The sequence below is a fragment of the Anguilla anguilla genome, chromosome 12 (genome assembly GCF_013347855.1).
Source record: "Anguilla anguilla isolate fAngAng1 chromosome 12, fAngAng1.pri, whole genome shotgun sequence".
NCBI classification, from domain to species: Eukaryota; Metazoa; Chordata; class Actinopteri; order Anguilliformes; family Anguillidae; genus Anguilla; species Anguilla anguilla.
In genome coordinates this window covers 16,847,996-16,874,906 of record NC_049212.1, presented here as the reverse complement: position 1 = coordinate 16,874,906, position 26,911 = coordinate 16,847,996, and the positions used below count along the sequence as shown (strand labels likewise).

The window sequence follows — 26,911 nt, the reverse complement described above, 5'->3', positions numbered from 1 at the left end:
AGCTTGCCAGGTCATGTACTAGAGGCAGAAACTGAGGGTTTTTAAGACCAGGCGTGACATGGGGCTGGGCAGTACCTTTTTTTGTAGGTAAACGAAGTGCACTAGGTACCCCTTAGCGGTGGGAACCTGGCTAGCATTTTTGGGCAGAATGGCCTGTTTTCGTCATCATGTAACGTTATTGTCATCAGCAAAATGTGACCCGAGAAAGGAATTTCAGCCTATCAGAGACAGCGCTGGTGCCTCAGCAAAACCACCGCTGGACATACTGGACAGCACATGCTCCGGCGGCCAAATGGCCGGACAACCAATCAGGGAAGAGAGTGGTTGCCGGCGAGCACAAGTCTGAAGGCTCAGTCTCCCGCCAGGTTAACTGAAGACCAGGAGCCTCCTCAATCCCGCCGGTCCCACACGCTCCTCACAGGAGGGCAGACGGCCCGGGACTCTGGCTGCGGTCCCCCTGGGCCTGACCCTACACCATTAGCAGGCCTGTCACTTCAGATTCTGCAGATACGGCAGCGTCCCGGCAGGGTTACCTGGCTCAGGTTTGGCAGAGCTAAAGATGTTATCCAGGTCAGCCAGAGCGGCGTATCTATCCGCGGGGACGCTCGGGCCGTCTACGCCCGCTTTGGGGGCTCCCGCCGAGTCGCTCTGGGACGAACTGAAGGAGCCAAAGTCGGCGCTAGAGGATTTGGGGAAGTTGTCAAAATTTGCAAAGTTGGCGTTAGCTAATCCGGGGGTGCTACCTGTGAGGAGAAGAGAAACAGAGGGGTTGAGTGGTTAGAGGGCTCCGAGCCGGAAGCGGTTGTCACCGATTAACGGGGACTCGGCAAAAGGGGGTCGCCGGTCGAATGGGACAGACCATTCAAAAACCAGTCCATTTCTATGGTATTTTTACCTGGTAAATGTTAGCATTGACTGCTAAAGCCCTAAAATGACAGCCAGGGTCTTAAGACCCGGCGCCTTTCTAAAAGAGCTATGTTCCCTGAGGTCAAGTTAAGGCCTGCCATGGAAGAAGCTGAATCAGGAAGCTGTGATGTCATGTAACCCAGCTGAAGCTTATTAAAGATGCACACAAAATAAAGGCCAGTAATGCATCACCCACAAATGACACCACATGCTTAAATATTCATCTTTTTTTATGGGCCTACAGATAACATCGTTGTCATAAAAATGACATTGAGGTTCACGAAGTCCCTAAACAACTAGCTAGCCAACTATTTGAGCAAGTCTATGACTATCCTTAGTTATACGACTTACAAAAAATGTAAGCGATGGATTTCATGGTACCGCACATTAACGGAGAGGCTATATGTCTTCAGCCAGCGAGCTAGACAAGCAGGCGGCACGAAAGACCAGCGCTGATCTGAACAGCGAGTTCATTTCAGTGGAACGTTTTTTCCCGAGCTAGCTTGCCAAAAATTGTGATCAATTAAGAACAGACGCACCACGCCACCAGGCCAATGTGAACAAACGACCCCTTTGAATGCGTGTTTCTAAACCAGCCTTTAGCTGCGCGTTAGCTTACGCTTCATTACCTTTAGTGGCCTGTGCAACGTCTCTTCAGAATTTCACTTGCCGGCTGGCTGACCGACTTGCTATCGGCAGACAAAACAAAACCCGACCGCACTTCTGGCTGTGTTCGATAAACAATGGCGCGTTACACGGCCTGGTAACTCCGTCCCGACGGCGCCCGGCTCAAGGGCAGGAGCGAGGCCGCCGCCGAGGCCCAGAACGGTCTAAACACAACAGGGGAAACGGTGAACAGGCCAGTCGAGTAACATCGTCCCATTTCAGCTTCCACGCTACAGCAGGAAGTCTCCTTACAGTCATTCAGGTACATACACCGAATGCACACAGGGGTCAAAGGTCACGGTCAGGAGAGGAACAGGAAGAGAAAACGGGAGTTCTGTTGGTATCAGGACAGCACTTCTGGGGGAGAGATTCTGGGGGAAAGGAAGGGGAGCTTCTGGTCATTGCCATGGAAACCCAAAGTCTGCCTCTCATTCTGGAAAGAGGGACCTCTGGTATCAATTTACAAAAAAAAAAAGTTACCCTCATTTTTGAAACAATGTGAAACTAATATCTGTTATACATAATCTGTAACTAAACCCTTTTGGCACAGAAATAGTAACTTCACATTACATACGATCCTTATTTCGAAAACTCAATACAGTAGAGATGATGGACCGGTGGACGGTGTTTTGAGTGAACCTCTCGTTTCTCCGTGGTGAAGTCCCACTATATCAAAATTCAGTCCCTTTCCTCTTACTGCAAACGCTGGAGAGGCAAAGAATTCCTCCACGGGAAAGATGACACCAAGGCTGTGCTGAAATAACCTTTGAACTTTGACCTCAACCCCTCCCCTCACTCCCATCACGGCTCACTGAAGAACCGCCGTAGTCCAGACCTCTGACCCGCGTAGACCCAGAGCAACGCTCCAGAGCTCAGAGCCCTGCTCCGGCCAATCAGAGCCGAGGCCTCGGATCCCACAGCTTAATCAAAGGCCGGCTAGCGGCAGGGCTATCAGGGACGAGCGGGCGGGTGGACAGACAGACAGACACCCGGGTGGAGGAGGAGACAGACGGAGGTGCGAGACGGGGACAGACCGGGACCCGTGACACTTACTGCGGGCGGCCAGGAGCGGCCGAGCGGTGGCAAAGTCCCCCACGCTGCGGCTGGACGACAGAGCAGCGAACGCTGGCGGGAAATCAAAGGACAGAGCGCAAAGAAAAGGAAACAGAGACACACAGAAAACGCAAAGCAAAGTCAAAAAGAGCGCCTGGGAAATACGAAAAGCTCCAGCAAAAAATAAATAAATAAATAAATAAAATTTAAAAAGCAGCAGCCGGGGTGATGCAAAGAGGCGGTTGGAGTTGTGCGGAGCATTAGCGGGGGTCAGAGGTCACGGTGCAGAGACTCACTTGTGTTAACGGACAGGGGAAGCGATATAGTCTCTCTTTAGAACCCCTCCCCCAGGGAATCGGGGCACTGGGTGGGGTGGATGTCAATCAAACGGCGAATAACAGGAATGAAGGGTAGCATATTTACGTGAACGGCCTTCATCGACACCACCATGTCATAACAGCACGAGAGAAGAAAAGCAAATGCGGGAGGGGCACCATTCCGGAACTTTCCACAGGGTTATGATAAGGGGGGTTGAGCCACACAGAAGCATGCACTTACAGGAGGAAAAAAAGCAACAGGAAGTGTAGAATGGAAATGGAAAACGTGTAACATGTAGGTGACAAAACGTGTTTCCCCAAAAACCTGCGTGTGTGTGTCTGTGAGTCGGAGCGCAAATATGTGTGCGTGTGTGTCTGTCTGTCTGTCTGCATGAGCGTAAGAGAGAGTGAGGTGCGTGCGACCGTGTATGTATGCATGTGGGCGTGTGTAAGAGTGAGATTTGTGCATGTGTGTGTGTTGATGCGTACGAGAGGGCAAGTGAAGTGTGTGTACGAGTGCACGTGCACTTTGCCAGGAGAGCCTGAGGTGCTGTACCTGTGTGAGGGGGCTGGGACAGAGGTTGAGGTGCAGGGGCAAAATGAGCTGCTGCACCAGGGTTTCCAAACGCATCAAAGTTTGCAAAGTCTGCCTGTGCAGCACTCTGAGCTGCAGGAGTCAGAGGGGAAACAAAAACCAAACTGTTAATGGTTCCACAGACACTGGAATGAGCAACTGAAGGATGAGGCACACACAACAGATGTGAACAGACATGCAGTGACAATGGGCATCGCCTTCAACCAACAACACCAGGGTCAGGGATGCATAGCTCGAGGAAGACTAACTAAGCACTGGGCACTGAACCCAGATCAGTTTCCAATACAGAAAGGCCAAGGCATAGAGAACCCTGCCACAAACACACACTCGCTGTGGACAGCACAGAGTCTGTGTGGAGTACGCTGCCACAAACACACACTCGCTGTGGACGGCACACAGTCTGTGTGGAGTACGCTGCCACAAACACACACTCGCTGTGGACAGCACACAGTCTGTGTGGAGTACGCTGCCACAAACACACACTCGCTGTGGACAGCACACAGTCTGTGTGGAGTACGCTGCCACAAACACACACTCGCTGTGGACAGCACACAGTCTGTGTGGAGTACGCTGCCACAAACACACACTCGCTGTGGACAGCACACAGTCTGTGTGGAGTACGCTGCCACAAACACACACTCGCTGTGGACAGCACAGAGTCTGTGTGGAGTACGCTGCCACAAACACACACTCGCTGTGGACAGCACAGAGTCTGTGTGGAGTACGCTGCCACAAACACACACTCGCTGTGGACAGCACACAGTCTGTGTGGAGTACGCTGCCACAAACACACACTCGCTGTGGACGGCACAGAGTCACACAAACACACGGCTGCGTGAGCCTGTGTATCAGTCTCACATTCGCTGCTCGCTGTCCCTGTGGAGCACCTGCGCCGCTGCACACAGGCAGCTCTAACTCTGACGCACAGGAAGTCAGGGATGCTGTATTGAGTACAGGGGCCATTCCGGATCCAGTCCTCAGTTCTGCGCAGGCCTTACCTGGATGACTGTTGAAATGTGCGAAGTTTGCGAAGTTTGCCGAGCCTGCAGCCTGGGAGGGCGGGGCGGCGAAGATGTCGCCGCCCAGGTCGCTGAGGAGGTCAAATTTCTTCTCAGGGAACTGTCCGCCAGGCTGGGCCTGTGTGCGAGCCACCACCGGGGACTGGAACCAACACAGCGAGACACATGTAACTCACAGACAACACAGCAACCGCACAGCACTGAGCTCTCATACACACACCAAGCTCACACAAAGAAGCCGTCTCAGATGAGACACTCTCACAGAAAAACACTAATATCATAGAAAGAACTCTGACCCAAGACAAAATCACTTCATGAAATTTCACCAGGACCATGCCATAAATCAGACCATACTAATTTCTTAAGAGTTCGCAGTGAATTTTCAGACACAACTCACAGACAGCGCAGTGACCTCACACGGCAAATTTCAAGGATCTTAGTACTTTATGCCGGATAAAACTAAACAAACGCAAATGAATAGTCCTCAAAGCTGGACTTACTCGGCAGCCATTTTGGAGTAGAATGCTTACCACAGCAGCTCAGGTGGAGGTGGGGGGGGGGGGGGGGGGGGTTTACATTGCTAATTAAAGGCACGGAAGATGACTAGACTGTGAACCCCACGCGATTTTCAATTAAGTTCTCCATTGGTTTATACTTTAACCGAGGGAAGACTCCTGAGTACAGGCACAATGACAGCACATCACACCACCTGCTCCCCATCTGAGAAACGCCCAAGCTCAGCTTCACAAGGGCAGGAAGTCTACAGGGCGGCTAGGCCGTTGGGTTGGAGGGTTCAGTGTGAGAGCAGAGGGAGTTTTGGCGTACGCTACGGCTAGGCCGTTGGGTTGGAGGGTTCTGTGTGAGAACAGAGGGAGTTTTGGCGTATGCTACGGCTAGGCCGTTGGGTTGGAGGGTTCAGTGTGAGAACAGAGGGAGTTTTGGCGTATGCTACGGCTAGGCCGTTGGGTTGGAGGGTTCAGTGTGAGAGCAGAGGGAGTTTTGGCGTATGCTACGGCTAGGCCGTTGGGTTGGAGGGTTCAGTGTGAGAACAGAGGGAGTTTTGGCGTATGCTACGGCTAGGCCGTTGGGTTGGAGGGTTCTGTGTGAGAACAGAGGGAGTTTTGGCGTATGCTACGGCTAGGCCGTTGGGTTGGAGGGTTCAGTGTGAGAGCAGAGGGAGTTTTGGCGTACACTACGGCTAGGCCGTTGGGTTGGAGGGTTCAGTGTGAGAGCAGAGGGAGTTTTGGCGTATGCTACGGCTAGGCCGTTGGGTTGGAGGGTTCAGTGTGAGAGCAGAGGGAGTTTTGGCGTATGCTACGGCTAGGCCGTTGGGTTGGAGGGTTCAGTGTGAGAGCAGAGGGAGTTTTGGCGTATGCTACGGCTAGGCCGTTGGGTTGGAGGGTTCAGTGTGAGAGCAGAGGGAGTTTTGGCGTATGCTACGGCTAGGCCGTTGGGTTGGAGGGTTCAGTGTGAGAGCAGAGGGAGTTTTGGCCAGCAGGGTCAGAGGTCACAGAGCAGCAGCACAGGTAGCGCGGAGCGGGCGGTCTCACCTGACTGGGCGTGCTCCTGTTCAGGTGCAGGGCAGGGGCGGATTCTCCCAGCAGAGTTTTGAGGGGGCGCACCTCGGGGGTGCTGCTGGTGCTGCTCGCAGAGGAGCCAGAGATGGAGGCATGGACGGACGCCACCACTTTGGCCTGCTCCGGGGGGACATACCTGCAGACCACGCGCATGCACACACACACAAAACACACACACACACACACAGGCACGCATGCACGCACACATGTACAAACACAAAAACACACATGAACGCGCACGGAAACGCACAAATTCAAACATAAACACGCACACACACACATAAACACGAACATACACAAAGGCATATGCACACACACAAAAGTCACACAGAGATGCAATCCATCAGAAATGGGCAGAAAGCACAGGTCATTGCCTGTAACAGGTTTTTATACCAGAGCTGGGTTAAATGTCTGCATTTAATTTCAAAATGTCATTTTTGATCTATGTGAAGCATTTTAAATGCACCGGCCCAAAACATGTTGTATTTGAAAACGTTTGCTTTTTTTGCAATGCTTTTATAAAATGGTGCTAGTATTTCCAAAATACTTTTCAAATTCTATTACATTTCAAATACCTTGATCAAATACTTTGATCATACTATCAAATAATCTGTTTGTGGTAAATTTAAGATCTTACCATCTTTTTTTCTCATATTTTTCTTGAAGGAACTCTTTGACTTTCTGTGGTTCACGGAAGTCTGGTATAGCCGAAGTTCTGTCGTCGTACAGACCCAGCCATATCCGTTTGCACACCTGAAAGACAGGAAATCATCTTGAGAAACTGTTTTTATGTTTGTAAGAGGAACAAAATTCAAATAAGGCAACCAGTTACAAAGCCAAAAACGTGCTGTTATCTTTGTCGTTAATAAGAACGAATCCCTCCAGATTCAAAATTCAGTGGTACGGTAACAGATTGAAAATAGAAGAACACAAAAACATGTGACAGCCTGCTTTGCCTGGTTAAGTGGGCCAAAGCACAGAGAAGGGGAGGGAGAGGGAACGAGCATGAGAGACAGAGGGAGAGAGAGATAGAGGGAGGGGGGAGAGAGAGATAGAAAAGAGAGACAGCAAACAGCTAGAAGACCTGCAACTGGCCTAAATTCCTGGAGTCTTCCTAAATGTACCACATTCCATTAAAATTCTGCCACATTCCAGGGCTCAGAGGTACCCTGTTGTGGCCAAGACGATATTAACCCCTTCAGCACCACACAGGGCACACAGCCCGGGTTCACACACTGATATAGCTACACCGAACTTGTACTGACCATACACATTGCAGGAGCGCATTTTCAAAGATCACGTTTTAATAAACACCACCAAGTTTTTATTCTCAGGTCACAGCAAAGAGATCTACATTCACTCACACCAAATGTTATGTTGAATTAATAATACAACAGAATTAGGCCAGATCATTTACATTACATTACAGGCATTTAGCAGACGCTCTTATCCAGAGCGACTTACACAACTTTTTTACATAGCATTTTACATTGTATCCATTTATACAGCTGGATATATACTGAAGCAATGCAGGTTAAGTACCTTGCTCAAGGGTACAACGGCAGTGTCCTACCCGGGAATCGAACCTGCGACCTTTCGGTTACAAGTCCAGTTCCTTACCCACTGTGCTACACACTATATAATATTCCATGTCATCCCTAATACACATTGTGGCAAATTCAGGGATTTTAAATGTTTTATTGGAAACATTAAAACATTAAAAGCTTTAAAAATTAGTTTTGAAAACATAGCGCATTTAATCCAAACATACTTTGTCGTCACCAATCTGGAATGTCCAAATTCAACCCGTGCAACATCCTCCGTCAAAGAATGACAGTGCCAGAGGACTGCACAGCAGGCAGACAGACCGGAGCTATCCAGCAGGACTAAATGAGTCACCTCTGAGCGATGAGCTCTGGAGCGCGTTCAAAGCTAAACCGGCATAGCGCTAAGGTTAACTGAACGGCCCTACATGACTTCTCTCCACAAAAAGCACTGGCACTCAAACCATGAAGCACATCACTGCACGTAAGACTTAAACAGCTCGCTGCACTTCAGAATTAAACTGTCGGAGAATCCTCTAACTGTATTTTCACGCAAACTTGCCATTTCCCAAACTGACCAACCGACAGGCGCTTCGGCTATAACTAGCTTTCGCATCAAATAGAAATGGTCAATATTCATTTCAATGGAAATTTTTAATGCACATTTGGGCGTGCCAAATTCAAAGACTTAAGAGCATGAACAGATTTTTGCAGAACCGAACACATGGAACCAAACCGTCGGTGGCAAAACAAATAGTTTGAATATTACTTTATTTATTCATTTATTTACATGAACCGTCGGATCCATAATCAGAACCCTCCTAGTTTCCGTAATAACTTCTGCTCTTGTGCTCCTGATACACGCCCATATACAGGAACACCTTTGCGGCAGAGGGATGGAGATGAGTGGCTGTTATTAACCGACACTCAGAGAGAGGAGTCTGGCAGCGGAACAGCTGTCTGACCGGAACACAGTGCTCGTTAAAAGCCAATCAATGCAGGAAATACACAGCCTTCATCACAGAGACGGGGAGGAATCAGCACTCAGCCACGTTCTGAGAGCCCACTCCAGCCATGTGCACTCAACACGGCATGGCACTCCACCTCTGACCCGCCAAACACACTCAACTCCCACTCTACACATGCTGGTGCAGTCACACTTCTTTAACTATGCCTGGTGAGTGAGTGAGTGAGTGAGAGAGAGAGTGAGTGAGAGAGACTGCCAGATTGGCAGACTGACTGACGGTTAGTTCTACAGACATCCACAGATTAACCATGTCACTGCTAGGGCTCTTTAAATGCGGACTGAACAGACGAATGCTGTGTGGGTTGGGGAGGGGCCATGGTGAAGGTTGACTATGGAGATATCGGTGCTGCTAGCCTGCAAGTTGACCTTGCACAGAGACAAACAGCACCAGCTGGGGGTAATCTGGCACAGGCTCCTACCAGTCAAAGCACACACATCCAAGCTCACATCTAGGCTACAACCTAGAAGTCAGGCACCCCACACTCCCTGCACCAGCAACATTAATTATTGCTTCACCTCCATATTTAGGGATTTGGATTCCATCAAACCTCCTTCCTGTTATTCAAATCACACCACAGAGTGACAAGTATGACCGGTTTTTCACATGAAAATGATTAGCTGAAGCAATTACTGCAGGCTATTTTTGATGGAGATACACTGAACAGTAAAAAAAAAAAACAATTCAACTATCCTGAATAAGCCACAGGACTGATGATTTATCACAAATGGTAGAGCATTGTTCCTTGAGTATTTTTTATTCATTTTCTTACTGATTCAGTGCAGGACCTGGCTTAGACGATAAGCAAGAGGCTCAGTAATTAAACATGTGCCTATTCTCAAACTGTGACTAGCTTTATCGATATTTGGGTCTCAAACTGTTTTAAACAAAACACTGTGAACGCTGAACAACAGGCATTTTTGGCAGAGCTGGTGAGCTAGCCAGCCATTTCATCTGACCCATAAACAAGTCAAATGGTGATAAGTGAAAGTAGTTTAGCCAGCTAATATGCCCCAAGCTAAAGATGTTCTAGAAAATGTTCTTTCCCTATTCAAGTTGTGTTAGCGTTGACCATCATGCAATGAACTAAAATGCATAGTTAGCTGGCTAGCCTTGGTAGCTAGTTATTGCTTACTGGATTACAATTACAAAGATTGCCTTAAATTTAAAACTGATAGATTATTGTCTGTAGATAGATGTGAAACATGTTAATAGTTCACTACATAATTGAATGAGTAAAGCGCAACCCACAGGGTATTTGCAAGCACAGTTTGTCAGGACTCAGTAAACAACATTTCTCAAACCAATGTTTACTACCAGCAGACAGAATAGTTAGCCAGGTTGCTAAATGGCTAGCGCACTTGCCACTCAGGCTACATCAAAGTGGGCTAGCCAGTTAGCTAGCCATTTAACGTTTGCCTGCTAGCGGCCAACATTACCATGCGATGTAAGAAATGTGATGTTGCACATATAGAGTCAAATGAAATGACTGCCTGTCCATACTAATTAATTCAAACAGTTCCAAGGAAACCCATTCCTTAAGCATTTACATCCTTGAGTTTCAACTGTAGTTGGCAGCTGTTCACTGTTTTTGAAATAATTAGTGTGTTAAGCCCTCAGGGAACGAATTACAAAAAATTCGCTAGTTCCCTTCAAAAACAGAACCCAAATTGTGTGCAGATATTGAAAGGTAATGTTACACACTCGTGATTTTGACTTAAAAAAATGAGGACACTTATCCATAATTTCCAGTCAGTTTATTAATGATCAAAACAGATTGTCACAATAACATTCTGGTCTTTCTAAACAAATGTGTAAAAATAGATGTGTGTCATTTCCACCAGAGAAGCACAGACACACTGATTAAGAATATAAATCTATTATTGTAACTAATCAATTTATCTACAGAACAATTTCCTCCTGCCTGGAAACCCACAGTAATTATCCCCTTCATCAAGTCTGGTGACCATGAAGATCAGTAAAAATAACCTGACCAGCCTTCCCCTAGTAATACGAGCCTCAGAAAATGTGTTTTCTGTCCCATTCAGAGCATACGCCAACACTGGATGTTCCATTTTATCTCAAATAAATGTTATATTTTTAAATGTAAAAAAAAACAACTGAATTCAGTAGCTACATCCTTAGACTGCAGCAACTAACCGTCCTGTGCATTTTGGAACAACAAGCAGTGTTAACCATGGTTTAAACGGGTGCAAATCATCTTGTGCACTTCACAGCATCATTTTTTTCTGTAATGTAGACATGCCTTTCAGAGAAAACAATGGGTCTGAACATCCTGTGGAAAAGAGGCTTAAGATGGAGAATACTCTGACTGCCTATCCTGTCAGCTACCCAATGGGCTGTCTCCAGCTCAGTCAGTCATCCAATGGGATGTTGTCAAGCTCATCAGCCAGCCAATGGGCCGTTACCAATGCTGTCACCTATCCAATGGACTGCTGCCAAGCCCATCAGCTGCTGAATGAGCTGCCTCCGCGGCTACTATGACAAGGCAAAAAAACTGAGAGCTTCATTAGCTCATGTTGAGGGCTCTCGTAACCGTTTGAACACTGTCATGCCAGATGACCCAGACCCAGGATAACAGCAGCCATTGTAATTTTATCACACGTGGCCATTATTATAACACTCCGCACCCTTAACTTTTCCGGATGACGTGTAAACAAATAAACCAAACCTAAGCAAACAAAACTGAAGACCAGATGAGGAATTTTCTTAAGTGTACTCCTGAGTGCAGCTAAACGCTGGACACAAGTACTACACAGGGCAGTCAAACAGCCCTGAGTTCTCCTGGTACTCTGTCGCACACGCACACACGTGCACACGCAGTCCCTATTAATACCCAAGCCTGACCCTAAAGGACATCTGGAAAACGGTGAGGGCAAGATGGCGCCTCACTGAGCTATCATGTTAAGGTCTCTGCAGTTTCTCCGCATGCGCTTCCCAGGGAAACATAATAAACTCAATCTTACAGGATTATGGAAACTATCCCAAGAATGTAATCGCAGCGTAAACCAAAAGCTGAAAAGGAACACAGAAATGCCTCCAGCAGCAGTGACAAGGAGAGGAGCAGAGAGAGAGAAAAAGAGACAGAGAGAGAGATGAGCAGTAAAGAAGAGACCAGTAGACAAAAAAATATGAACAGCAGTGACACAGATGGGGAGAGTCAAGCAACAGTAAGATTAATCTGAACAGGAAAGAGACTAAGAAACGAGCAGCGGGCAGCAAACAACAGCGGCATTCAGGCAGAGATGAACAGCACCAGCGAGACAAACAAACAGCAGAGAGACAAAGACAAGCAGCAGAGAGACAGAGACGAGTAACAGGGAGACAGACAAGCAGCAGAGAGACTAAGACGAGCAGCAGAGAGACAGAGACAAGCAGCAGAGACACAGAGATGAGCAGCAGAGACACAGAGATGAGCAGCAGACACAGAGATGAGCAGCAGAGAGACAGAGACGAGCAGCAGAGAGACAAAGAGCAGCAGAGAGACAAAGAGCAGCAGAGAGACAGACGAGCAGCAGATAGACAGACAAGCAGCAGAGAGACAGTCAAGCAGCAGAGACAGACGAGCAGCAAGGACAGCAGACAGACAGAAGAGTGAGAAAGGAAAGACGTGTCAGATGAAGGCTACGGTACCACATCACGTCAGCAGAATCCACGCTGCTGTCCTAAACCCCCCCAACATGCTCTGCACATGCTGCTCATTGACATTTTCAGCACACACCTCATTGCCGTGTTTCTGGAGGAATTCTATTTCTTGCTGCGTGAAGGTCGTCATGGAGATGGACTTCACTCTGTGGGGGGGGTTGAGCCCTCGTCTGGTGGGGAAAGACAGGAGGGAGTTCAGAGACAAAAACAAATAAAAAAATAGAAAACTGAAAAAGAGAACAAAAACAGATCCATACTAGACATTACACAGAGGACAAGCTGAAGGGCTTATCCTATAGGCAGTAGGACATAATAATAAATGAACAGGGCATACTGTATGTGTGTACGCGAATGTGATTAAGCATTTTTGGGCCAATGCCTCTGAGCATGTGCAATCCCTGATGTCGTCTGCACAGACCCTAAGGAGGAACACTTCCTGCCTCCATTTACCCTCTGGCTGGTCAGAGCTCTGAAATGGTGGAACAAGCTAATGAAATATCTAGAAACGTGAAGGCAACAACAGAGCTTTCATCTTCTGATCACCTCAATTACCCTTTACTGCACGCATGTCCATTAATCTACTGTGCAGACAGTTATGAAGCTTTAATTACAATAATACACGTGTGTAGAGAGCAAGCTCATGCTCACTCATGCACGGCGAGTGGTGCTTTTATAGAGTGAGCCACCCAGCAGCCCCAATTACAAAGTTAGCATGCTATTAATTCATATAGCTGGATCTTTACTGAAGCAATTCACGAGCTTCCTTTCTGAAATGAGAAAATGGCAGCACCTGTACTTCTTATCCTTCACGGTTATGGGCATTTTGACAATCCACCAACAGATCTCATTCCTAAATGTCATACACTATGAAAACAGTGATACAAGTTGTATCTGGGATTCATTGTAGAGCATGTTACATGTCAGATGAAACTGGCCCACCATCTCCCTCGTTATACGCAGACACCTGGCCATGCGCATGTAAGCTTTCCCACAGTGCCGTGGGCCAAAGCTCACAGTCAAACACCGAACACGTGGAGGCTGATTACCCACAGTGCACCGCAGCCCTGCTGGGACCAGTGAATTTTGTTGTCATTGCTGGGGAAGAAAGAATGTATTCCCAAGAGCCCTAGAGAATGTGTGTCTCACACAGACCAGACATCAGAAGAGGACACACGCCAGGGGCAAGAGGTGTGTCCAGGGGGAGGGGGGCGAGCTCAGGGTCAAACATCTCGGGCCCGAATGCGTCCAATACACAGACTGGAAATCTCAGGCATACAAAGACTGTTTCTGAATCGTTACATTTCAGAAAAAAATCTCAGAAGATATCTTAACTATTAAAGAAAATCAGATTCTGTTAAATAATAAAAACCTAGCAGATTAGAAAAGGTAAAGAGGACACTCTGGAGGATTCATGCACACCTGCCACTCCAGGCCAGGTGACAGCGCTGCCCTGGAGAAGCGACAGCGTGTCTGTCTGACTCCCGCTCTGCACTCGGACAGCGGCCAAACGGCTGAGCTCAACTCACATTCTGCTGACACCCAAACGGTTTCTACTGCGGCCTGAGCCTTCAGCCTTCACCAAACCGCTATCTGCTGAAGAGCAAGTGGGACAGTCCATCTAGGCAGGGTAACACGCTAAGACAAAGATGTGTGCACACTGCCTACAAGGGATGGGAAAAGTAGGAAACCAGCTAAACTGAACTGTCAAAACTGACACTAGATCAGCGCTAATAATTTTGATTAGATGCCTACATAAATTACAATGCGGATAGGACATTGCAAAAGAAAGTGGTTATGAGCTGTTATGAGGTTGGCACTTGCATTAAAAAATGTTTTTAATCATTTAGCGATTTTCCTAAAAGTTTTGCATCTTTGTTATTCTTCAGCAGTGAAACATTTAGAAGTCACACCCCTGACAATTTTCCCACACTTTTCCCAAACAATTAGTACAGACAGCTTACACAATCCCTGATCGACACGCAGCTCATTTACACCAGACTCCACTTGTTTACTAGCTGCTGTACAAACTCGTACATACTCCCGTCTTAGGGGATGAGGAGCGTCTCTGAGGACAGGTGAAACTCTACCTGCACTGTGTCACCTGAGCCAGCAGGCACCAGCACACCTCAGTGAGCACGTCATTCCAGTCCACACACACAGGGTCTTACACACATGCACGTACAGCACCCCCCCCATAGAGAGGGAGACAGAAAGAGACAGAGACAAAAGGAGAGAGACACAGAGAGAGAGGAAGTAACCCTGAATGGGTCCACAGGGAGATGGGAGTGTGCGCTTTTGCAAAAACGTAAAATCCCTCCAGACCCAAGAGTATAAGAGGAGACTTGTACACTTCTGGCTGACTGTCTGCAGCACTAAATTATTCACTGGCAGTGCTCGGGAGTAAGGGGAACACACACCACTGAACTGCTCAGACTCAGAGTCCTGAGCCTATCAGGCTGCTACACTGTCTGGCCTGGCCTCAGCAGAACTACAGCACTGACAACAGCCCCAGAGGACCGGGCTCAACAGCTGTCTGATTACAGTACTGCAGACTCCGCTTTTATTATTAACATCACAGACTCACACATTCATTTGGCCAATGATATCAACAGTTCCCACAACACACTGGGATGACACAGAGAATTCTTTAAACATCACTACGATCTTGCATTTTAAACTCCTCCCCCCCGGGTGAATATTTAAAAGACAGTTTCCTGTCCTCAATTGTTCATAAATTTCAGCCCAATAAAATTATGACAACACGCTTAAGTCTGGCTGTCAGCCAAATTAACTGAATGACATGATGGTGTATTCAAACTGAACTGAATGATATAGAACCTAATGACAGTCGTCTAGTGACAGAATATTCAGGGTTACAGGAAAATAGACAAGATCAGCAGGGGAGCTCGAAGAGGTCTCACTGCACTGACAGTCTTTATGCCTGCAAAGCACCAGGGAATAAAGAAAACTGTTGGTACAACGGAATGCTTAATGAATTATAGCCCAGTACTCTACGGGCATTACCGGTAGGTAGGTTCATTCGGAAATCCGCCAAGTAACAACGGACCGAAGTAGCTAGCCGACAAACAGCTACACAGCAAATAATTACAGGTTCTGCCAGAGGAACAATTCAACAGAGACATCATTACGGTACATACAGAACTTGTTCCTATTAACCCAAATATAGTAGGCTACATGGTGTCATTATTAAACTTTGTAAAAAAAAAAAGTAAGTTTGCAAGTTTGCCCATTGTCAACAGCTTTCCTTGTCAGTTAGAAACACTTTCACTTTTGTGAACCCCTTCTCCTGCCCACATTCTCCACCAACTTCCACTGATTCACAAGCACACTTAGCCCACACCGCCACATGGCACCTATTCAACAAACCTTAATTAGGAGTACAACTAAAGGGAACGTGTCAGTGAATATGTCGTGCAATTGATGCTAAGTATTTGTGGGTTGAAACACACAAAAGCTTAAGTAACGGTATTGTTTAATTCACATTACGGAGCAGATGATTTAGCACTTGCATAGAAAAAGGGGGGATATGAAGGTAAGCATCAGCCAGGCAACAGTAATTACTAGCTGAGGTGTTAAACAAAAGCCCTGAATCAAAGCGGCTCTAAAGCTTCCCTGGAACTCCTCACAAAGCATAGCGAGCTCCCTCGCGCCCCAGCCAAACTCTCTATTTTAATCTCTCAATTTGATAATCAGCCCCCAGGTTAACAGGCTAAGTAAAAGGCCTCTCTCTCGCTCTCTCATTTAATGCGTGATGAGTATTCTAGGATAAAATGGCTGCCGTGTATTACCCAGCAGGGGGCTATCAAACATTCCTGCAGTTGGGTCACTTCACTCTTCACTGTAAAGTGCTTTGAGGTCCTTCAATGGGATGAAAGGGGCTATATAAATGTAATTCATGACTATTATTACTCTGAATGTCCTTTGTGGCTTACCATAAACTACCTAAAGAGCTAGGCCTGATACACTAAATGCATACCTGCCTTCAAGTGATTTGCAAGTGATGTCATCTCAGTGTACGACAGGATTTTGGCAACTACGTAAAAAATCTTTTTTTTAAATCCACACATGGTTAGCTTGTGCAATCCATCCAATCCCACAAGATCACCAGTAACCACTAGAAAGAACATCTTCATAAGACATGAGCAGTCTTAATATGTCAAAACATCTAATCATTCTTGGATAAAAACAAAACTTCCCAAACAAATTGCTTTCACGTTAATTTAATTCATATAATTTTTTTAACATGGCAACTTAAGTATATTTTGATTTTTTTACGTTATTTTACATTAAACTGAGAGACCATCATAAATAAAATAAAATATGCACAGTTAAGACAGTTTGACTCCTTAATATGAACCTTTCTGGCAGTTTGCCAGCAGTAAATAATAAAATTCTTATCTCTATCCCGCCGCACCCCACTAATGACTTCAAGCAAAGATTTCCGCCGTTGCTCTTAAATGGAGAGATCCTGTATGACAAATACAGAAAGACTGTAAGTGCAGCAACCTGCTGCTGGACGTGGTGCTGAGTGACGCACAAATGAGCTGAGAGGGAGGACACAAATGAGCGGTTGGGTCTACTCTTCATCAAAATGGCCGCTGCGCAGTCCTCAGGTGGAGGAGACAGCGACTCAGAGGCCTGAAGAGTGGAAGCAGGTCAGCTGCATTTGATGTGTCTTGTGGGGTGTACAGGCAGGCCCTCAGTCTCGCATATTGGCAGAAGTCATTGCAGCAATAGGACAGGCCTACAGCCATGACTGGGCATTTTAAATTGTGAAAGAATAGGCACAAAAAAGTAGCACATATATTGTCTCACATGAACAGTACAAAAATGAAAATGACAAATTAATGTTAATATAATGTGAACAGCTATCAAAGACAAAATATCATAGATTGAAAAAAATGGTATTAAATCAAACACGCGGTTAAAAGGAAGCTATCGGTTAACACTGTAGTGTTTTTCGGTATTCTGGGTCTGACAGAGATGTGGGATCAGAACACAGCCTCCCAATGAGGAAACTGGGTCAGATATAAGGGCCTGCGCCCAAGGGATTCTCAGACTAAATCATGATGCCAGCACAACCTTGCAGCGCCACAGCAGATCTGTGTCACTTCCTGCTTACTGGTACTAGACAGGAAGTGGGCAGCGTACGAGTGTATGCGAGAGCATGTACTCACATGTGCCTGTCTATACGCACAGTCCTGTCACATATTTCTATGTACATGTAAACTGGACCTTCAGACAGCATAAATCACCATTAGAATTTTCATAGATCAACACGGGCTAAAGAATTTCTAAGCACCATAACACCCCCCCAAAAAAATGTTAAAAAACAAATGCATGCACTATTTATGTGGAAACACGGTCAGATTGAGCTGTGTGTGAAGTATGACCCTGAGCTGGTATGGGCTTTGGCTACCACGGCGATGGTACTGCACCGATTTGTACCAGTTACAGTGCTGCTTGTTACAGAGCCATTAACAAGCCAAGTAACAGCTTCACTCAGCATCCTTCTGTCAGCCTTTAAGGCTGTTACAAGCTCTGTGCACACGCTCTTGCAGCAAGCAGATAATTCCACAGAGAACACACGGCATGTACGTGCATGTGCTCCAGCAACCATGCGCACACTGACACACACTCTCACTAATACGCAAAGACCTCAGCCTGAAAGGGAGCAGAGAGAGATCACACACACGCACACACACACACACAAAGACACACACAGACAGACACACACACACACACATTTCCGACTAAAGGAAAGCAGAGAGATCTCTGCACACAGCAGGAGATTTGCCCTTGTTTGCATATTCTGCTTCCCCAAAAGCAGCTAAAGCTGTCTGTGAGAAAAACAGCCTCACAGATAAACCTCTATAAGAACAATCATCTCTACCTCACAAACACACCTTCCCCTACCACAGACGGGAATACAGAATGGGGCTTATTTATAGGAGGACACATATAACCCAGCATACTGCACAGCTAACTGCAGCAAACCAGCCGCAAGGACAGGGAAAGACTCCACATACACTGCAGACGGGGAAGGTCTCTGTCAGACTCTAATGACATTCGGCTCTGTGCACCACCAGCAGTCCCTCGCTACCTTGTTTCCACTCCTCAGGTCTTTCCCTGCTTCTCATTTCAGGGCAGACTGACTGAGAGCGAGCTCAGAACTCTCTCGCCATTTCACGCTGGCCAGTTTCGAGTTGCTGGATTTGGTTACCGGGCATTGCCAAATACGCACTGCTGCACTTGCTGCTTAAGACTCCCCCCAGGAACTCTGCAAGCGTTGCCCTGGTGAGAACCCCACCCCAGCTCCCCCCCTCCCCTCCCCTCCCCTCCCCACTGCCACATGGAATGTGTTTACACTCAGCATTCCAACCCCACCCCTCAAACAGCTCACAGGAGTGGGGGAAGGAGGACTAGTGGGTGGGGTTACTCAACTAACCCCACACAGGTACAGCACATCTGGATAAGAACAGAGACCGCATATCCTGCACCTAAAATTATGTTCGTTTTTAAATCAAAAATTATATAATCTGGGAATTTATTCAAGTTCACAATGAAACTAAACAAACTAGATCTTAGAGATCTATATTTAAATGAATAGGCAAAGTAATCTTGGGGAGAAACGATACAGAGAGAGGTCTGACACTATAAGGCACAAGTAATGATAATCAGCACAGCCCTAGTAGCAGCAAACATGCTAACATAGGTACAATTCCTGCATAAATGTGTATGATGGTGCAAGATGTTTGTTTTCTTGCTAATGAAATCTAATTGTACAAAAACCACTTGACTGCCATCTCTAGCAGCATGTATTATGGGACTTAGGTGACTTCCAGATGGCTGCCCAGAAAAAGCAAGCTCACTTACACTCACTCAGCGCATAAGGCTAAAGGCACACGCTCATTTTTGGGACCGTTTCAAGCGATAGCACAAATATCCTACAGTTTCCCCGACTCAAGTAAAAAGCACATAAAAACAGAGAATAATGCCTTTTTCTATCAGCCGAGAATTATAAAACACTGAAAGCATACTATGTATAATACCCAGCCAGACAACATTGCACTCCAAAGATTCAAACAAATTACTCCCAAATACATAGGTGGGAGGAAGCTTTTCACGAAAAGTACATGTAAATTGGCATTCATGCTCTTGGCTACCTTTGAGATTTCAAAATCAATAAGCTTTACATTTTATAGCACTGCCAATGAAGCAATTCTGAGGGTAAATAATGTTACTATCCTTTAAACTTCATCTGGAGTGCATGCAGCCATTTCTGTGTTTCTGTGGCCTCAAGCTCCCATAGTTCATTGCAAAATTATTGTCTACGATATCTAAGAGATGTTTGTGAAAAGCTTGATGGGAACTGTATTACAGAACAACTGTTTTACCAAGCATAACATCACAATGTTGGACAGTTATACAATGAAGGTACAATTTATAAATTGTAAAAATACACAAAGTTCTGTTTGGATAGTTTATTACCACAAAAAAACATATGGGAAAAAATATAAATATGCATGAATAAGTACAATGAATTTTCCTTAACTGACTCATTACTTTCTCTGATACTGTGACTATAAATGTTTCTTTTCGCTTTTCTTCTCACTCTCGAGTCAAACCTGCCTGGGGGGGGGGGGGGGTCGCAGAGAGAAAAAAAGACCTCCTAAATATTTTTATCTATTTATGCTATTTATAATCCTGTTTAGTTATTGGACATATATCATTTGAGTGAAAAAGAAGCCTGGATGCTTTGCGATTTTCAGTTTGAAAACCAGGTTAAACACATAAATGAACAACAACGCATCAAAACCCACGTTACACCAAGAAACTCAACATCCACCCAAAGCCCACAAACATAATTTCACACATCCCTTCATTACTTCCCATGACTACGACTAAGCCGCCACACAGATCGATCAGTGTAATTAGGTACAATTACACACCAATTAGCAATACCCCACACAGGGCTGGTGCATCGCCAAACAGTTTCCTTGGAGTAAAAAACAAAAAAGGACTCTCTCACTCAATGCATCCGACTCCAGCACTGGTTCCTATGCAGTGATCTGCCCCACCAGTCCAGAATCAAACCCCCATCGTGCCCGATGCCAACTGTGCCCGGGGGGGGTGCTCTGGGGCAGCGCATAACTGGCGCCAGTGTTTCCCCAGATCGCCAGGGCACGCCCTTGCCTCCTCGTGCGGCGGTGACTCCTCTGGATAATGGCGCACCTGCGCTTGGCCTGTGCCAGCTCCTTAAGATATGCACAAGGGCATGAAGGCAGAGCTTCCCTCTCCTGCAGTCGACCGGCGCTCAGAAAAACGCTGTGGCCTCACCGGCCTGAGAGCAGGCAGCCCTCAGACTCACAGGCTTACAGTCCTGATCAGGCATTCCACTCTGCGGATTACGGGCAATAACACAAATGAGAGTTTAAAGATATGAATACTAATGGCCTGCTGATTTGATACAGTACAACTGGCAAGTGGAAAAGAGCAAAGGAAGGATTTAGAGAACCTGAAGCATTTTATTGCGGATTGTGACCGTATCAGATTGTTGGCTCGCTCACTTACTTTCATTTATAATGATTTCTCAATGCGTTCTTGCTCCCCGTTTAGCATGAGAGGAAATTCATTTTAAACAGCATATTGAAAAATAAAAGATATTCAATTTCAGACGGTATCACAAAGTCTGGTGCCTGGCTCAGGATAACTGGTGGTAATTACACTTGTCATTGCCTACAACTCAAAAACGAATGGGTACCCTTGAGCTCATTTTAAAATAAATCCTCTGGAAGCAGTGTTGATTTTGTTCCTTTCAACCAGACTCGATGGGGAGGGTCCAACGCGAGTGGGCTGGTAAACAGGTTCATGTTCTCTGTCCTTCCTAATTGACAGTGAAATGCTTATTTGTCTCAAAGCATGGGCAGGCATTAGAGACTGGAGTCATCAGCTTGGGGTGCTATTGGTCTTGAGACAAACAGACAGACAGATAGACAGACAGACTTCCTTCCTTCCTTCCAGACTACATCCAGCAGATGTACCAGACCTCCCATGAGGCTTACTAACACAGCATCACCTACGTTCCCCATTAATAGTCTCAAATTACAGGAATGTAAATATGCAAATGACACTCCTAATGCATTGCAGCTTGAGATGTTCCAGGTCTTACTGTGAGAACTTGTGTGCAGACTGGAGGCTTCCCACAGGTGGAGCGTGTTTTCACAATCATGGTCCTATTAGAACCAGGAACAACACACACACACCTCTGCCACATTCATCTCTGAATCAGAGACCCACAAATGCACACGCGCACACCTACACACCTACACACACACACACACACACGCATGCACCTCCTACTCACTCCCACAGATCTGCAGAATCTTCATCTGTCATACTGTCAGTCTCACGAGCCCAAAAGTCTGTGGGCGGTCATCCTTCCCAAAACGCCGTTACTGTGTCTGTGGTCAGAGCAGAGGGCTCCTCCACACGAGTTGTGAGTTTGAGGACAAAGGCCACAGCAGGAAAGGGGGGGGGGGGGAGCGAACGAACAAGCTCACACACACTCCCCCCCCCCCCCCCCCCCCCCCCCCGAGCGGCTGCGGCATCGCCACGGCAGAGACTGTGTGGCGCAGCTTTTAAAAGAACTCAATTATTTCTCATGGCAAAGTTTAATGGGAGAAAACCTCTGGGAAATTTACGCACAGTATGATCCCAGCTGTGCCACTAAAACAGACAGGAAAAGGCCACTGTCTCTGTCTGAAGAGAAAAAAAAAAACTAGAACTCGAACAACGTCTCTGTGCATGACAGGGCGGAACCGGACTGTAGCCCAAAAGTAAACAGTAAATGGACTGCATTTATATAGCGCTTTTATCCAAAGCGCTTTACAATTGATGCCTCTCATTCGCCAGAGCAGTTAGCGGTTAGGGGTTAGGTGTCTTGCTCAAGGACACTTCGACACGCCCAGGGCGGGGTTTGAACCGGCAACCCTCCGACTGCCAGACAATCGGTCTTACCTCCTGAGCTATATCGCCCCTATAAAGGGGGGGGGGGGGGGGGGGTCAGGGTATCAGAAAAGACAGGGGCATCACAGTCCCCAGAACAGCAGATCACTCTAAAATGCATGTGGGAAATTAAGCGATGCTGTTCTTCTTGGACGCGTGTCCTGGTTGAGGACATTTTCCATTTTAACCCACATGCACGTACCAAGATGGGCATTCGGGGACCAGGTCAGAATACTAAGCTAAGTTCAGGGGTCGAATAATGATGCAACTTCATGACTATAACATTCAGGGTTCATGATGCTCCTGTTCAGGGGGGAGATGGTGGTGTCTAAAGGGTAGGTGATGGCATTCATGGGAGAAGGTGATGGTTCTGAACTTTAAATAAAGGCTGTAGGATTCAGGGGGTATGTCGCTCCTGTCCAGCTCTGAGGCAGTCGTGTTCAGGGGGCGGGGCGAGAGTGCTTTGGGGGAAAAAAGTCTGATGCAACTGACTTGGTGAGAAACAGTGGTACCATTGGCAGAAGCTGCTGAGGATGACACTGCATTCTGCCAGTATGAGATTAAGCCAAGCTGGGAGACCGTCTCCCCACATCATACAAGCTCCAGCCAGCAGCCATAGCAGCCTGTAGCTCTCTCATGTTAAGCCGCTGAAGCTAAGCAGCGTGTGGGTTTGGTTAGCATGTGGGTGGGGGACATCTTGGGAAAGGCTGCTGCTAGAAGAGGTGTCAGTAGATCAGCAGGTGGTACCTTTGGATCAGATGTTAACCTGAGGTCCTGGTTTAATGCTCCTTAACGTAAACACTTTGCAAAAGAACAGGGGCGTAAACAAGCCTCCCGGTCACAATGTTACTAAAATGGCTTCGGACATCTGGCCCCCTAACCATCCCCTACATTTGATTGGCTACACAGTTCCTTTAGTTCAGGGCCGCCCAGCCCTTTTCCTTGAGATCGACTGTCCTCTGGGTTTTCAATCCAACCTTAACAAAGCACACCTCATACAACAGCTAGAGATCTTGTTAAGCTGCCAATTAGTATAAACAGGTGTGCCAAATTAGGGACGAAAAGAAAACCTACCTAACGGCAGATCTCCAGGAACAGGGTTGGGCAGCCCTGCTTTAGTTCTTTCCTCCCACTGATTCCCCAGGTCATCAAATCAAAAAAGTCCTCAGCAGACCTCTTAAAACAAAAACTATCACACTGACCACAGACAGACGTACTTTACAAGAAAATACTGATGATACAACCAAAACAAGAATGATACTTTAGGGTGATTAATTGGAGATTACCACAAGGACTCAAAATACAAAACACTGTATCTACAGTATAACAGAAGGGCTAGAGGGCAAGACTGCTCATGAATTTGCATCCACAACATTTGCCTGCATTACAGAGGTGCCTTTACATTACGGTTCAAAAACAACCAACTTGCAAAACGTTATTTACCAATCAAATACAGCCATGTTTGACCTGTGGTTAGGAAGCGTTGGTATACTAGATATCCTAAACAAGCACATTCTGAACACATTGGGTCCAAGTTTCTGTACACAAGTTCGGCAGAAATGCAAAGTACACTGAACATCAGAAACGTTAGTAAGCAAGCAAGGATAAAGACAACACCAGATAAACACCAGCTACACATCAAATAAGCTCTTTTATTCATTAGCCTAGGTGCGGTTAGTAACCTGAAAAAACTCAATTTCGTGCAATGCGACTTTTGAATTGAAGACTGAATTATTTTGCTTGGTGGGACGGGGGGGAAAAACAACACTAATCCTAAATCCGCAGCTATACAGATGTTTGGTTATACAACAAGATCGCATCGGTATCTACGGTGCTGGCGAAGTCTACATAAAAACTGCAGATTCATGTCTAAATATTATTGCAAAACGTCAACGACCTTGCTCTTTATATTATTCTTTAGGTGACTAAAGTTTGCATGGTAAATATTAGTCCAGCGCTTCTCATCACGGGTGAAGCCAGCATACTGTAGCATTTAGAATGTTAGCTGGCCAACGTACGCGACCGTTGTATCCCTAACTGTTCAACATCTTTGCCTGTTATAAATAGTAAAATTACTGTTCCTGGCAGCTTGGTAATCCATACCTCCGTTAACAAGACAGCTAATCAAACGACCATGTAGCAACATGTGGGGTTTTTATATATATATAGCTGGCCGCATGAAACAAAATAGAATCGGATAGCCAACTGTTACAATTCGTCAACGAAATAAATCCGTAAAGCGAAAACAAAAACGTTTTATTGATAGTCGGAGTATTCCATAGCTAACGGTAGTTACATATGTCTAAGGAATCTTGCTAGCCACCCAGATAGTTAGCCAACAACCCCAGCCCCCACCCATGTTCATAAATGTAGACAATAACGCTTTATAACGTTGGACATGCATCGAAATCTGTTGAAAAGCACATAACATACCATATGGAATGATGTGCACATTAGCGAGCAAGGCCTGTCAAAACATAAAAGGTCATCTGATTACATTTATACTTACAGGATACCGGAGCAGGTGGTACAGACGAATGAGCCCACAGTCATGTTGGCGTAGGTCGGGCCGCGCTGGTCGCAGTCGAAACACTTTCTGTTGGGCGGCAGGCTCGTCATCTCCCGTAGCATCTTTAGATGCTTCTCTTCCTGCTTTCGCTTCGCACTCGCCGCCATGGCCGGGGCCGGGACTGTCGGGGGAAAAGATTGATACCAAGGAAAGGTGGGGAAACTACCAATTTCAAAAAGTGATCACGACAGCGGCGCTAATACCGAGACACACGGAGGACCTAAGAAAGAGACGGAACAGGGCGGCTGAATGAAGAGTCGAACCGGAATTCAGAGCGGCCTCCAATTTCCACGAACAAGGAGTCAAGGCGTAATAGTCAAGAGGAGGGTCAAATACTGCCGACTAGCGCTCTGTACTCACGGACTAGCGCCCCCAGCAGCTCGAGCCGTACATGCAATGTTGTGTAACTACATAATCGTGGCAATCAGCTCCCAAATGAATGTGTTGGAATTGAAGTATTTATTGATGGTTTTTGCTTTTAAAGGTCGTTCAGGTTAACCGTTAGATTGAAGCTAGGTAGCTATTTTTAATTAAGCTCATAACAAGCGTTTTATAAACTAAAACCTTTTCAATGATTGTATATTTAATATATATTTCCAAACTTACTTACAAAATTCTCCTGTCTATCTGAGCCAGTCTAAGTCTAAGACTGTCTGAGACAATCAAACTGAGCCACTCAAAGCACATCAATTATGAAGCTGTACGGGGCTGTTGAGATTTGGGACCCCAGAAAAAGGGACACTATCAGTCCACAACAGCGCAAACAGAATACTGAACCTTACGAGACTTAAGAAATCATATTGAACACATATTTATCTTGTGATCTATTTCTTTTTGATTCAGGTATATAGATCAAAAAAGTCAAACTGTGTTCATGTGTTGTGTAGCATAAATTTACATAATTATTTAGCCATGGTATCCACAGAGGGAAATTGGATGGGAGGATATGCAATACACTTTCCCTTTATACTGTGGATCAGGTGAGATCCCATACTGTCTCAAAAGAGTATGTTTCTCTCATGAACAAGTGTCAATCGGTGAACTTTCTAAGCTTCTGTACATTGGACACCTGTCTGTCATTAGCAGGGATTTCCAGACTGGGGCAAAGAGAGGGGTGTGATTCAAGATGGTAATAAGAACTTAAGAGCAACATTGAGAATGTACCTTGGATCCCTATGTAAAACCTATCAGGAAGTCAAAATTCATAAGACCATATTTCAATATACACATCAAATGTATATTTTTTTAAAATGTACATGACCTCAAAATAAGCAGGAACAAGTTTTAATGGATACAATTAGTGTATATGAAGACTGGCTACCACACAAAACAGGACGGTATTGTTTAATAACAACACACACAGTTACGTGGAATGCTTAGCGAACCGCTTTGCTCCAACACTGCCCGCAGACATTTTCTCCGGGACTAAATCCTGAGTGTGACTCGTCTTATCAGAATGAGCTTGTTTTGGAGGGAAGGGTCTGTAGGCCTTCACCCCTTTGTTGCTGCCGGCTCTTACAGACAGAGCGAACTACACATTTCATAAAGAATGGATAAGATGAGCAGGAAGCCCATGGCCCTTGCCAAGGCCCTGGGCACACGCAGGCTGGGCCATGGACTCTCGTCCCTAGGCTGGGCCATGGACTGCCTCAAGGCCATATAGCTGGGATCTTTGGGTTTAAAACTCATCACGAAGTGCTTGCCTGACACTCATGGTTCAAAACACAGTTCATATCGTTGTGATGAAATTTGAACCTGGAGTCACATGTACCACTTTTTTACTGGCAATGACGTGACCAGCTGACAAAAACAGGGTGTGGAAGAGGATAACACTGGCAGCTCACTGAACAATGATTTATTACCCTCTCCCTTCCTATAATTATATAACCACCTGATCAATGCACTTCATTTATAGGCCTGGGAAAGCAATATAGGCTTTGGAGCA

At 46.1% G+C, this 26,911-nt stretch overlaps 1 protein-coding gene across 11 annotated transcripts in view; it reads right to left on the bottom strand.

Annotated features, from left to right (window-relative positions):
* The window catches only part of agfg1a (ArfGAP with FG repeats 1a), a 30,824-nt gene extending 5,332 nt beyond the window's left edge, over window positions 1-25,492 (bottom strand). For 3 of the 11 annotated variants that reach the window (XM_035383785.1, XM_035383786.1, XM_035383787.1), the window contains exons 1-8: window positions 24,907-25,073; window positions 12,445-12,538; window positions 6,771-6,886; window positions 6,107-6,269; window positions 4,536-4,698; window positions 3,499-3,609; window positions 2,626-2,697; window positions 534-743 (exon numbers count right to left, since the gene is read on the bottom strand). In XM_035383785.1, coding sequence (XP_035239676.1) covers window positions 534-743; window positions 2,626-2,697; window positions 3,499-3,609; window positions 4,536-4,698; window positions 6,107-6,269; window positions 6,771-6,886; window positions 12,445-12,538; window positions 24,907-25,073 — 1,096 coding nt within the window. Of the gene's footprint in view, window positions 1-533; window positions 744-2,625; window positions 2,698-3,498; window positions 3,610-4,535; window positions 4,699-6,106; window positions 6,270-6,770; window positions 6,887-12,444; window positions 12,539-24,906 lie in introns of all 11 variants that reach the window. The other 8 variants (XM_035383784.1, XM_035383792.1, XM_035383793.1 and 5 more) reach the window with 8 other exon arrangements.
* Window positions 25,493-26,911: the final 1,419 nt, after the last annotated feature.